This window comes from Centroberyx gerrardi, chromosome 15, assembly GCF_048128805.1.
Source record: "Centroberyx gerrardi isolate f3 chromosome 15, fCenGer3.hap1.cur.20231027, whole genome shotgun sequence".
In the NCBI taxonomy this organism is placed as follows: Eukaryota; Metazoa; Chordata; class Actinopteri; order Beryciformes; family Berycidae; genus Centroberyx; species Centroberyx gerrardi.
The window spans coordinates 26,280,596-26,294,613 of record NC_136011.1 but is presented as its reverse complement, the minus strand read 5'-3'; the positions used below and the strand labels follow the sequence as shown (position 1 = coordinate 26,294,613).

Below are 14,018 nucleotides of genomic sequence, written 5' to 3'. Positions count from 1 at the left end.
CCATAATGCATTGTGGGTCTACTGGCGGTGTGAGTAGCTATGTGTCTTGATGCCCCTCAGTCCCGGGCCAAAAAATAAATGCAGGACCCAATTCTTCACCAATTACCTCATTTCCTCCCACTCACTCCCTGCCAATTAGTCACACATTGATCTTAATAGAATAGACCTTTAATATCCTTATAGAGTGAGTCTGCTTTCAGCCGGCTTTTACAGGACCGCCAAACATCACCTTCTGTTTATTCCTAAATACTATATAACTTTTTTTTTTATTTTTTTTTTTATTACCTGAAGTTCATCACTCATTGTCTCTAGAATTTAAGATGTAAGAGTGTTATCATTTTGTCAACTAAGGACTTAAGTTACCTACTATGCTTTAAAAAGTACTATTTTTGGTTTTGATTTTGTGCTATGAATCATTTTGTAAGAGTAGGAGCCACATTCTCAAATGCCGGATATCTAATTTTGTAATGTAACTCTTCATATGCAGAGCGGTGGGTGGTCCTACCGTCTTGCACTGTCCCACTGCACTGAATATGAGCTCCTGTTGTCTGTGATCTCTTCCTGTGTCACTGTGTAACTTGTCAGCATGTCTCAGCGCAGGAATTCGACATTTTCATTTAACGTACATCACGGCAATTAGAGTGATTCTGATTCATTGTGGACGCCGAGGCTATGCGTTGAGCAATTTGTGCCGTTAATGGAAGCCCGTGTTTGTATCCGCAATCAAATCATACGCAGTCACAAGACGTCCGCCCATCTGATGACAGCAGAGGATCCCATCGCACACTCAAACCCTTCACCCAGGCTCAAATATATATATGAATGGGAACAGCAAAGACAGCGCCGTGTGTTTTTGAGTGTTTTATTATGCAGAACTAAGCAAGCGGTCGTCATTATTAAATCTCCCCCATCCACTAACACACATTCCAAATCTGGTTCGGTCACTGAAGATGGCCGCCGTGTGACTGCTTACTGTTGGTTACTTTTAATGATGGTGATCTAAGAGTTGGAGCTTATTCTGCTCCTGCGCTCATTGCAAATCTCCCTGGATAAGAGTGACAGTTAAATGTCTATGTAATTTAAAAATGTAATATTTTATAATGTTACCATGGAGATGAGCAGTGATACAGTGCATGAGACCCAGGAATTGTGTTCTTGTCAGGATGGAAAAGCCTCTGAAACAGCATTTAGACCATCAAGTGACACTAAAACTCTCCATTGAAACCTATATCAATAAAACTGTATTCGACTGTCCACTGGTAGGGGAAACTCTGGTCCAGACATGAAACAATGTTCACCAAAATCATAATCACTTTCATCACCAAGTACAGCGAATGCAGTTTCACAGTAAACACACACACACACACACACACACACACGGCACACAGTATACATCTACATCTACTACTCTAAATTTACACTTCCTTGTACCCCAGGAAGTTCCCTTTCTATCCAGTCTAATTCTGCGTTTGTGGCTTACCTCTTTGCTGGTGAGCCTCATGAATACATCTCCCATGATGCCTTGCCACTGGCACTTGAGCACACGCTCCTGGAGGGTGTGGAGGAGCTCCAGATGCTGCTGGATCAGAAACCTGAGAGAGCTGGGAAATGGGCTGGGGAAAGTGAGGGATAAGGGAGAGCGAGAGAGGGAGAGAACAGGAGAGAGAGGGATGGGAGAGAAGGGGAGAGGGAGGGAGGATGGAAAGAGTGATATAGCAGGGAGAGAAAAGTTTGTGGGGAAAGATCAGGTAAAGAGAAAAACGAATGGAGTGAGGAGAAGGGAAAGGAGATAAAAGTGGAAGAAGACAGGAGAAAGAGCGAGGGATCGAGTACAGAAAAACAGGAGAGATAGAAAGAGCAAGGAAAAGAGAGGGAATTCAGTTCAAAAGCACTCGGTAGCTTTGTTAGTAAAACAGGTCTGAACCTGCAAGCTGCTGTTTATTCATTATTCACATTCACTTTCCTCCAAATCAGAAATTGAAGTGATTCTTCCGTCTCTTCCATCTTCATCATTTATCAGAGATGATTTGTGCATTTATATACCATGCACATTTGCACGTTTACATTCTATTTCATTGCTTTATTGTTTTATTAGTCTTCTACTGTTTATATTGCTTATTTGTTCTATTTTATATACTGCTTATACTCTACTTCTCTATTGACTTCTATTACTTTTGCGACAACCTAATTTCCCCACAGGGATCAATTAAGTGTACTCTTATCTTATAACAATGACTATATTTATAGAGCGCTTTTTAAGCACAAGGTCACACAGTGCTGTGTAAAGATAGAACAGCTGAAGACATAAAACAAAAAAAGCAGTTTATGAAGACCAAAAGAGACCAAAGAGAATGAAATAAGGGATAATAAGAGATCAGCGGGTGTCGGCCATGTTGAGCCAAACCTGGCCTGGCTGTGGAAACGGGACAGTACCAATTAAAGGATAAGTTTAGCAATTTTTGACCTATATATAATTTGTCTTTTACATACCTGCAGAGAAAACATTGACTCCAGAGTCAGCTGTCGGTTGAAATGGCGAGCTCTGTTGCCTCTTGTTGCTAACAAGCAGTTGGGGTTTGTCACCAATCAGTAACAATCTAACAATCAGTCCAAACAGGATATGTCAAAATATCTCAAAAAAAGCCATTTGTCGGCTCCACAGGAAGTTGAGAGTAAACATGACTCAGTTCCTCCATTACACACACTTTCACTAATCAAAGAAAGAAATCACAGAACTATTTTTTCTCTGCCGCAGCATAGACCGCTGTGGGGTGAAAGGTCGTTACTGGCGGAGTGATCTAGTTTTGCAGACGGTCAGATCAGATCAGTAGAGTCAGGTCAGTAGAGTTTGGTAGAAGACGATCCTCTGAGTGGAAACGGGGCGATGCTGCTGTGGATAGAAATGCTCTCCGTATCGTTTTCACAGACTGGATTTCTTGGAGATATTTTGACAGTTTGAACTCATTGTTGCAGCAAGAGGCAGCGGAGCTCACTGTTTCAACCCACAGCTGACTCTGGAGCCAATGTTGTCTGTGGGTCCAAGTACTACAGGGATGGAAGAGACAAATTATATATAGGTCCAAAATCTCCTTTAAAGATGCATTTTCAGCTTTCAGACCTGGCTCATATACTGTGGCATTTGCAAATAATCCTTTATGTTTGTTTTAACCTGCTTGGAGCCCCAAATGGGTGGAGTTTACCACATCAACATAGTGTTCTTAAAATAGTGTCTTCCTGTCATACTGTAAACTTTGTTTGTGTGTTGTCCTGTGTGACAAACCCCACCTATCTGGTAGCAGGTTAAGCAGGTTAATACAATTATTTGCAGACACCGTTTGACCCAGTTGAACGTTGGGAGTGTTTCGACTGTGCTTCTGCTCATCGGAAACACGTGTGCTGCTGCTGCTAAAGCCTGATTACATTAGCATGGTTTCTCCCTGTGTGGAGTCTTCTATAAAAGAGTGTCCCCTCTGTCTCGGTGGTGTTTATAACCTGCCTTTATTTGATTAATTTATTTCCTGTCCTCTCCTCACTATAAGCTCTCAAATTAGATCACAGCCACTTCTGGTATACATTCAGAGTGTCAGTGATGTGTGTGTGTGTGTGTGTGTCCACAGCCTTACCGTTTGTCCTTGGAGGCGAGGGCTTCTGACCCGTTGAAGGAGATGTTGGCCTTCAGCAGCAGAGACAGGTAGGAGACGTAAACTCTCTCTGACTCCAGCAGCTCCAGAGCCGCAGTCTGCCTCTTATCTGGACACACACACACACACACACACACACACACACACACACACACACACACAGACAAGAAGAGTTATATGTAACTTCTAGTGTCCTGTCCATCATATGACTTACGTTGTATGAGTCCTGTTGTTCTTATACAATGTGTATCAGTGTGTACTGTAAAAACCGTGGAAGCCGTCTCTGCACCAATTTAACAAACAAATATGTTTGCCGTATGTTTACATGTTGATTACGGTCTATACCCATTAAATTTAATTTCAGTTTGAACATTGGGTGCACTGTAGTATTGGTAGCAGTAGTAGTAGTATTAGTAGTAGTATTAGTAGTAGCAGTGTTAATAGTAGTAGTAGTAGTATTAGTAGCAGTAGTAGTAGTATTAGTAGTAGTATTAGTAGTAGCAGTGTTAATAGTAGTATTAGTAGTAGTAGCAGTATTAGCAGTAGTAGTATTAGTAGCAGCAGTACATCTGTTCCTCACTGTTTTCCGTCGGGCCGCTCGGTGCCTCTGTCTCGTCTCTGCTGTTCTTCCTCTCTCCCCACACTGGGGATTTGGACTGGCAACCTCTCTGCTGCTGCTGGGCCTCCTGCTCTGAGCTAGAGGCTGCTACACACACACACACACACACACACACACACACACACACACACACATAGAAATGCACAAACATCCTTGTGTCTTGAGGGGACATTTTAGATCCTGCAAAGGAGTCAAAGCACAGATGTCTCTCTCTCTCTCTCTCTCTCTGTTTCACTCACACACACACACACACACACACACACACAGACATACTCACTCTGTGTTGACGCTGTGCTCCTTTGTGGCGATCCACTATTTGATAGACTGGCGAAGAAGTGTTGAATAACGTTGAGTTCTGATTGGCTGGGCAGACAGGAGTGCCCCTCCCCCGACGCTGTCAGCACGTCCCCCTTGGAGCTCTTCCTGCTTTTGGACCAATCACATCAGCGAAGAAGAAGAAGAAGAAGACAACTTTTATTTGCCAGTTTGCACAAGGTAACAGGAATTTGTCTTTCTGCGTAACCTTCTCACTAAGCCCCGACTCGTACATTTCTTTAGAGAGATCAGGGGCAAGTAGATGTTTAGTGCCTTGCTCAAGGGCCCAGCTCACCTTTAGGCCAAAGCCCATTAGATCAGAAGTTGGGTCGATCCAGCAGCAAATAATACAGATAAGCAAAAAATAGGAATATAAATGAAAATATAGAGCAAATGGGGGTTTAAACATGATCACACCGCTAGAACTTATTCAGTGAAAATATATGAATGAGAAGTATGAAAATATATTAATTACAGCATGTATACACAATGTGCAATGTAGAACACACAGAGAGAAAAATGAATGAAGTGTGTGTGACATGAAAATATAAAAAAAAATGAAAATACAGTATAAGCAATGTATAAGTATGAAAATGCATGAACGTACAAATTTCAAGATATATGTGTTACATGACAAATGAGAAAATATGACTGTAACGAAAAAATGTCAATACATATAAATACATAAATACATACATACATAAATATCAATACATACATACAGGAAAAGGTATCAGACGTGTTGTTAAAAAAATATTCAGAGACTATTCTAACAGAGAGGGGGAGTGTGTGCACATCAGTGTGTGTATGTGTGTGTGTGTGTGTGTGTGTGTGTGTGTGTTTCACCCCTACCTGTGTGGAACAGAGATGATGTCCTTGGTGTTTTCTGTCTGCAGCAGTTCCATCCTCTTCTGAACCTCTCTCTGTCTGCTGGACACATCCTTAATGTGGAACAACGCCACACTCAGCTCCTCCTGCAGACAATATATAGAATATACCATAGATAAGTTAAAGGTGCTACCTGTAGCATTTTAACATCAATAAATCATCACCACATTCATTTTGAGACATTAGCATAATTACGGTAAACAAAAAAGACCTTCACTGAGAAGCCTGTCAGCCTCTCTCAGCCTCTACTCTGCATCCTCCATAGTTTCTCCACCTGGTGGATCTGGAGGGAAATCTGCTGGATCGCTTTACGGCACAAAACAGGAAGAGGTTCTGTTCTTCCAGAGCAAACGGAGCTAAAGCTGAAAGAGTTTCTGGCAGCAGATGGTGGAAGGAGGGAAAGGAAGATGGAGAAATCACTTCCAACATGTTGATCCTGTTCAGAAAAGACCTTTGGCTGATCCAGTGGGAAGCAACAGGGTTTATGGGAAATGTGGTCTTAATTTGGTGAAACACTAGCACTAACAATACTACTGGTGTGAGATAGAGGCGACCAATTGTCTCCACCATGGTCTCATTTGTTTATGGTAATTATACCAACATAGCACTATTAATTTGACAATGATAAATTGATGGTGAAAAATGCTACACATAGCACCTTTATGCATTCATGATACAGCTGGTTTATGTCTGTGTATCTGTCTGTCTGTCTGTCTGTCTATCTGCTAGACTGGAACAACACCCAATTCAATTCCACCTATAGGGTTTACAAACAATATACCATATAATAGAAGAGTTAACCAAATGTGAGTTACTACAGTTATATATGTGTCTGTGTGTATGTTTGTGTGTGTGTGTGTGTGTGTGTGTGTGTGTGTGTCTGCTAGATGCATCCTTAATCGAAAAAATGTCCCACTCCACAAATAACATACTATATCCTGTATAATCCACCATTTATACTGTAAGTTAATACACTTGTTGGCTGTGTGTGTGTGTGTGTGTGGATAAATGTGGGCTAGCGTTTCACGTGGCTCCTGCAACATGGACTACATAGCAGAGTTACATGTGTGCGTGTCAGTATTCCCTCTGCTGTTGAATAGCGGAGTGTCTGGAGGAGCTGCCGTCCTATCTGCTAAATTAAATTAGTTTATGCTTTCAATAGAGTTTCAGTGTCAGATGCTCTAAATGATGTTTCACAGGCCTTTCCACCTCGCCAAGAATAGACTGCGATGGAAATGCTGCTGTCTGTGTGTGTGTGTGTGTGTGTGTGTGTGTGTGTGTGTGTGTGTGTGTGTTCACCATGTGTCAGTACCTTAAAAGTGTTGAGGGAGTTCTTGAGGCCCATTATCTTGTCATCCACGTCACTCTGATGGCCCTGCAGCCTCTCCTCCAGGCCCTGGTCCCTCTGACGCAGCTCACGCAGCTCCGTCAGGGCACCGCAGAGCCCCTCGCGCAGCTCCGCCACCAGGCCCTGCAGCTGCATCACAGGGACCAGTGGAAAACACGGAATACGTATTATTTTCAGTAGCTTGTTGACTGCTGCTAAAAACAGTAAAAGATTCAGTGGACCCCAAATCGTGCCAAAAGAAACTTCAATGAAAGGGCAACAGTTTGCCAAACTCCAGCATGTTATACAGATTCAGTTTTAGACCTTCAGTAACTTCTTGTATAATTTCTTTTAATTTCTAATTATATTCTATAAGTATTTCCAGTGGATTCTCCCTCTCCCTCTCTCTCTGTCTCTCTCATTTGCAGTTCCATTCTTAGTTTATAGCTGATTTAATTTATTCTGCAGGGATAAGTGAATCAGCTCATGTGAACATAACATGGGTTGAAGCTGATCTCTCTCTCTCTCTCTCTCTCTCTCTCTCTCTCAGTCATGTGAAAGGCATCAGGCAGTAGATTCAATAGAGCGTCTGTCCCGTTTGCCTGCTGTGTTCTTTTCTTCTTCTGTGATGTTATCTGTGGTTGACAGTGGAGGTTACTGTACCTCTGACCAAAAGCCTGACTCAAACCTGCGGGCCCAAAGAGCTGCATGTCGCTACACAGCATGAAGTCCATGTAACTCTCATCTGGGGATTACGTCAATTGCACATTTACCTAACGTCATTGTAAGTCGCTGTAGGTAAGAGTGTCAGTTAAATGCTAAAGTGTTAATACGGTTCACAAGGACTTTATGTGCTGAAGCAGGCCCAGTAACTGCAACGAAAACCATCATCTCAAGTGAATCCACCATTATACAGTCTGTTAAATCAATGACCAAACAGAAAACACTTGCACAACGGATTTGCTTCACAAGCTGCTGCAAATGCAGATTGCTGCCTCAGTATTTTATGGCAGAAGTAAGCACTTCTTTTTACAGTGTCAGCCTCATATTTAGCCTTGGGCATGATGGGATTATTGTTTTGGAACAGTTTTCAAACTGTTTTCACAGGGGATCCATATTTCCAGATATTCTTTTCCTTGTAACCAAAACTTCTTTGTAGATTAATCCTGTAAAGTGAGCGTGCAGCTGAGCTACAGTGTATTAGATTAGGACACATCACACACTTCATTATACAGTGGTACAGTTGAGTTGGGTTAGATCCACAAGTCATGTAAGAAATGTAAGGGATAAATGATGTCCTCTGGGTGGAAGGATGTGATCAAACGGTTGTGAGACATACTGCAAATTTAAAGCCAATAAACATGAAACAACTCTTTGACACTGCAGTGCCACACGGGGGAATATTTTCTCGCCCCAGGACTGTTAATCAAAAGAGTTTGGACATTGCATTTTTCAGTGGCAGCCATGTCATCGCCACAATGCCGCCCTTTAGCCACTGCAAAGTAAGGCCTTGTGTCCTTTATTTGGCTAATAGTGCTAAACTGACGTTTGTGGGAAACACTGTTTGTAGCTCCTCTTCTTGCTAATAGACAACTTCTAGACCAAAGACATGCGAAGCTCTCAGTGCTGTCGGGAACATGCAGCAGTGCATCTTTTACACTGGAAATGAGGAGAAAGAGATGCAAGCGCTATCAACAGTAGACACACAACCTAACTGTTTTTTAGGATGCAAGCTGTTTTTTAAAATGCTGAGCATCTCATCTTGTGATTGTTACATTTACATTGCTGCTATTTTTTGAAGGGTTTCATTCCAAAATACTATATATCCATTTTGGATACAAGATGTTACCTTATCCTCAGTCTGTATGCTAAAAATGTATGTTTTATGTTAGTAGTCATTTTGTAAGCATGAGAGACTTCAAATGATGCAGATCTGATAATGACAAACTTCATATTTAGAAGTGGGGCAATAATATGGCATCCAAACTCTCTGTTCCTGGCCGCAGATAAATGTGATTCTCGTGTCTCAGGCAGAACAAATATTTAATTCTTGAGTTTTTCAAGCTTGAAACAAGGAGTTTAGAATCAAATTGTTTATTTTTATAAAGTTACAAAGATAGCAGCCCCACAGTCTGTCTATCTGTAAAATAAATGCCTGTCTGAGACCCAGTAAGTCTAAATACCTTCTTGATCCACTTGATGTGGGAGGTCACTTGCCACAGGATAGCATGCCAGCTAAATTCCAACTCATTCATTGAATCTCAAAAGAGACATTCTCATTAGGCAGTGGGTCACATGTTCAGATTGTCCCCAAACGGTGACCTTTAACCCTTCGTCTGTGACTTTTGACCCCAACGTTTTCTTGACCTCTCCTTAGAGGCCAGGAGACAATTACATTTTGTCACATGGTCAACTAAGTCTTCCTTCAAATAACTTAACCTGACCATCTGGAACCAAGTCACTTTCGACTCAGTTAACACAAGGAAGGCAGTTTTTCTATGAAATGAAAGTAATATACAGGATCACAGGCTGGCAGGTTAGTCGTAACTTTAACACAGGGTGAATTTTGTGACTCCAGCCAACACAAGAGTTTTGATTCTTGTAAAATGTAGAAATAAAGAATAAAATGTCCCCATAAAAAGGTTTGAAGACCACTGCTCTACCAGATGAAGGGAGAGTCTGAATGAAAAGAGGGAGGATGGGAAGTTTCTTGACTCTATCAGCCACTTTGTCAGTTTACCAGCCATCATTTGGAAGTCCTATTTTGATTTTAAAATGTAGTTGGTTGGTAAAATATTGACAGTTGTTGGTGAATTTTGCAATTTACCAGCTACTGTGACCTATAGACCAAAAAAAGTAAGTTTCTTGCACTGAAAAGGAGGATTAGGTGTTTTGGTTACCTGAGCAATCTCCAGGTTGGCCTCCACTACATCTTTGTCTTGATCTAGAAGAAAAGACAGACAGTTAGTCGCCCACACACAGACAACAGGTCACTTTTTAAAAAATATTCATTGACTTCATCTTGGATTCCATTGTCTGATCATTTCAAAAGATATGATAAAAAACAAAAATGATGTCTGTCACAAGCCCTGTAATTAGCTTAGAAATTAGCTTTTGATTTTGACATTAGGAAAACTTTTTAATAAATCACATATTTGGTTTGAGTTTGGTCAGGAGCACAACATTTGTCCAGAGGAAACTTCTACAATGGACCCGTGAACCCATGACAGCCTCTCACTGTTGTCCAAGGAAAACCTCTTTATACATTTGTTTGCAAACGTTTCAGAATTAAAAAATACATATAAAAGTTACATTTTTCACAAAAGACTGCATATGAATAACTTAAAGGTGCTATATGTAACATTTTTAAACATCAATATATCATTGTCAAATTAATTGTGATAGCTTGGTTTAATTACCATAAACAAATGAGACCATGGTCGTGATGCTTGGTCGCCTCTATCTCTGTGGGATAGTTAGTGCTAGTGTTTCTCAAACTTCAGACCACAATTCCTATAAACCACATGCTTCCTCTGGCAAAGAGGATGTTGCCCTCCTCCCTCTCCCTGGTGTCTTTGTCTTCACTGAAGAGGATCAACATGTTGGAAGTGATTTCTCCATCTTCCTTTCCCTCCTTCCACCATCTGCTGCCAGAAACTCTTTCAGCTTTAGCTCCGTTTGCTCTGGAAGAACAGAACCTCTTCCTGTTTTGTGCCGTAAAGCGGTCCAGCAGATTTCCCTCCAGATCCACCAGGTGGAGAAACAATGGAGGATGCAGAGTAGAGGCTGATAGTCCTTTCTGAGATGGTCTTGTTTGTTTACGGTAATTATGCTAACGTCTCAAAATTAATTTAGAATTGATTTAGTGATGATATTGATTTTTAACCCACATGCGTTTTTGAAATTCTACATTAATACATTTCATGAACCCTTGATTTGGACTTACAACTTAGAGACATAAATCCTTTTTCCACTGCCAGTTGTTGAGGAACTGACATTTGGGTCAGGGTGTAAAAAAACACTTCATATATTGAATCAAGCCATCCAACAGTTTTAGAGTGCTAGAGTAGTGATGTGAAAAGGCACGCATGTCATTTCTTCTGACAAGAAATAAGTGTCCAAATTAATTGCAATAACAATCCTCCCTTTTATGTCCTTTGACCCCTTTCTCTCAACACATGTCATTAGTTTCTCTCCCTGTTGTGTGTCTCTTGGTATTTGTGGTGGGTTTTTTTTTTTTTGCTCAGGGTTTCAGTGCCAGCTCCTCCACAACTGTCCTATTCATTGTCAATGGAGCAGCTCCAGGAAGTCTCTCTTGATGACATCACTGATAAGCGTCTACTGATTTCTGTGCCTGAGGGAGAGTTGTTCAAGTTCACAAAAACGGATTTAATTGTCCGAGAAAACTGCAACAAGACACGGAAATTCAGTTTTAGGGTGGATTTTTTCCTTTAAATGCAGTACATCGTGAGACAATTAACCGGTTGTCCCATGCGGAAGCACAAAGCTCCAGTTTCTGCTGAAATGTCAGAAGTCGAGGCTGCTGTCAACACTGCTGAAGGTCATCCCCAACGCCTACTTATCATATATTATCATGCATAACATCAGGCCCTGCAGTGGCTGCGGCACAATGTCCCAACTCTGTACTCCACACTGTGTCTAAACTGTGAAAGAGCAGAAAAAGAAATATACATTTTCCAACAACAGAGTCTTCTGTCTGCAGGACACATGTCCTATTTCTTTCAGGACAGTCGGAGTTGAGACCCGGGCTGTTGGAGTCTGCTTCTCCCTCAAGCTGTCAGCCTCAAGCTGCTGTACCAAAGTGAACTCAAACTAAAGGTCAGAAGCAAATGGGTTCCCCCGTTGGCATTTGAGGAACCTTTAGCGATAGGAGAACTGATTGGAGAACTGAAAGAAAGTTCCTCAGAGTAGCTACAGTATGTTGATCTACATACACTTTAAAATCACCATTTTGCACCATTTTGTCCCTGTAAAAAACCTTTTTAGGTAATGGTTTCAGATGAACAAGACACAAACAAGCGTACAGCATGATAACTATTAGGATAACTTAATGAATGGACATACTGTACTGGAGCTTTTATAGTAGACGCTAATGGGTGAAAGGTCCTACATAAGCATTTTCTGTATAACCAAGCACTCTTTAGCAAATATAAAAGGTTCTATTTTAAACCATTTTAAATAAATGGCTATTAATGGCTCTAAAGTCTTTAAAGTTTTGCTCTCTTTTAAACTGTTGGAAGTTACAAGGAATGGCAGCTTGTTAGCTGGGAGACACTAGAGTTCTGTGTTAAATATAATAATTGGGCTCTGCTGTGTAAGATTACACTGCAAAAAAACCTCCATCTTAACAAGTCATTTAGTCTCATATTCAACCTTCTAATCTGCCAATGTAGTGTGATAACTCCACTTGTTTCCAATGCAGTTTCACTTGTTTCAGGAATTTTCTAGAAGTGAGTGTCAGTATCTGCTATCACTACTGCCACTACTATCAAGAAAAGGAAACTTGATTCTACAAAATTCTTGAAACAAGTTGATTTGCATTGGAAAAAAAATTATCTAACCCCACTGGCAGATTTTTTCCACTTGTGTTAAGAAAATTACAATTTGAGGACTCAATAATAGACTAAATGACTTGTTAACATTGAGATTTTTTGCAGTGCAAAGAAAGAACTGACAGCACTACTGATGGAAAATATATGTAGGATACTGTAGGTTAAGTCAACTGCGCTCTGCCATTACTCAATCCAGTGAATATCTCTTGGGTATAAACCCCTTTCATTTCATTCAGCGCAATAACAGCCATTCAAACAAAGAATGCAATCAATTTTTATGTGAGTTTATTCAGACGAGACAGCTCTTTGGTACCTTTTTGTCAAAAAGGTGCAATGTGGCACCTTGTTCCGCTGTGAGTGTATTACCAAAGGAAATGGCTCTTTTGCACAGTTCTGTCCAAAAAGGTACAAAACTGCACCCTTTTCCTCTGAGACACAGCTCAGGTTCTGTGATGTCTCTCTCACCTTCTGTCACGTCTTCCATCTTGTCTTCCTTGCCGTTTTCTGTTTTGCCATTTTCCATGGTTAGGTATTCCTGTCCGGTCCGGTCCCGGTCCGGTCTACAGCTGTCCAGGTCTTGAAAGTTGCAGGCCCTGAAGTCCACTTAACCCGACTCCAGACGACTTGACTCCTCTGTTGTGCTCTTTTCCCTCTGAACTGCCCTGTCCTCTGCTGTGATCCCTCACTTTCTCTCCTCCAAAGCATGTGAGTCCTATGATTCCCCTTTCGCACAAAAAGGCTCCTTGTTTTCTGAGAGTGGAAGGACGGAAGGGAGAGGTCAGGAGGAGAGAGAGAGAGCAAGAGAGAGAGAGAGAAAGTAAGAGAGGGAGAGATCAGGATGAGAAGAACGAGAGAGAGAGAGAGAGAGACACTGCAGAAACTCTATAATGTTTGACATTCGTTCATCATACGACTACAATTGGTTAACTCATTAGATTTAGGAGGCATGACTAGCTGTTAATAAGAACACTGCACACCACAATACTGATCAGATTAAGCTGTAAATGGAAAGGGCAATTACTGCAGGAGATAACAGTTTAACCGGTTTGCTTAGTGAGAGGAATAACTCACTTAGATTTATAGTTCTCCTGCAGTGGAGGATTTTAGAGAGATTTTCCCCTACTGCTGATTTTTGAATGAAGCGACTGTCCAGTGCACTCTTAACAAACACCTTTACCCCTCACTTTCAAACAAGCCCATCCCCGCCTGCTTGGGAGTGGTGACATCAATATCATATAGGTGCAATGTTTGGGTGAGTTTAGGGTGCTGGAGGTGTCATGGGATGGGAGGTGCCCAGTGAAACCCAGTGACAAATCCGCTCAAACCCACCCCTCCTTTCTCTAACCAGTTTACTAAATAGGTGCTCATGCTAAAGAGCACAAGGGATAGTTACATTAGATCCTGTGTATTGGTAACCCTTTATTTATACCAATATTTGAATGTGACTAATAGGAGGAAAACACATTTTAAGACAAAGTCATTCAGGTAAGTGTGAGAACAATGCCATTTGAACTCTGGTGGCACCAAATAACAGCAGTGGGACGCCTGAAAATGTGAATCTCAGTCGTCTAACAAGAACTTCATTAGGTTCATTAGGAGTGAGAACATAATCCAAACCAACTAGAGGAAACAACCCCAAACATGGGGGGATTACA

General features: G+C 41.3%; 1 protein-coding gene across 1 annotated transcript in view; it reads right to left on the bottom strand.

Annotated features, from left to right (window-relative positions):
* Window positions 1-12,886, bottom strand: part of arhgef33 (Rho guanine nucleotide exchange factor (GEF) 33) — a 22,270-nt gene extending 9,384 nt beyond the window's left edge. The window contains exons 1-8 of the mRNA XM_078288633.1: window positions 12,829-12,886; window positions 9,691-9,734; window positions 6,776-6,940; window positions 5,429-5,549; window positions 4,538-4,696; window positions 4,222-4,344; window positions 3,624-3,750; window positions 1,481-1,613 (exon numbers count right to left, since the gene is read on the bottom strand). Of these exons, the coding sequence (XP_078144759.1) occupies window positions 1,481-1,613; window positions 3,624-3,750; window positions 4,222-4,344; window positions 4,538-4,696; window positions 5,429-5,549; window positions 6,776-6,940; window positions 9,691-9,734; window positions 12,829-12,886 (930 nt within the window). The remainder of the gene's footprint in view (window positions 1-1,480; window positions 1,614-3,623; window positions 3,751-4,221; window positions 4,345-4,537; window positions 4,697-5,428; window positions 5,550-6,775; window positions 6,941-9,690; window positions 9,735-12,828) is intronic.
* Window positions 12,887-14,018: the final 1,132 nt, after the last annotated feature.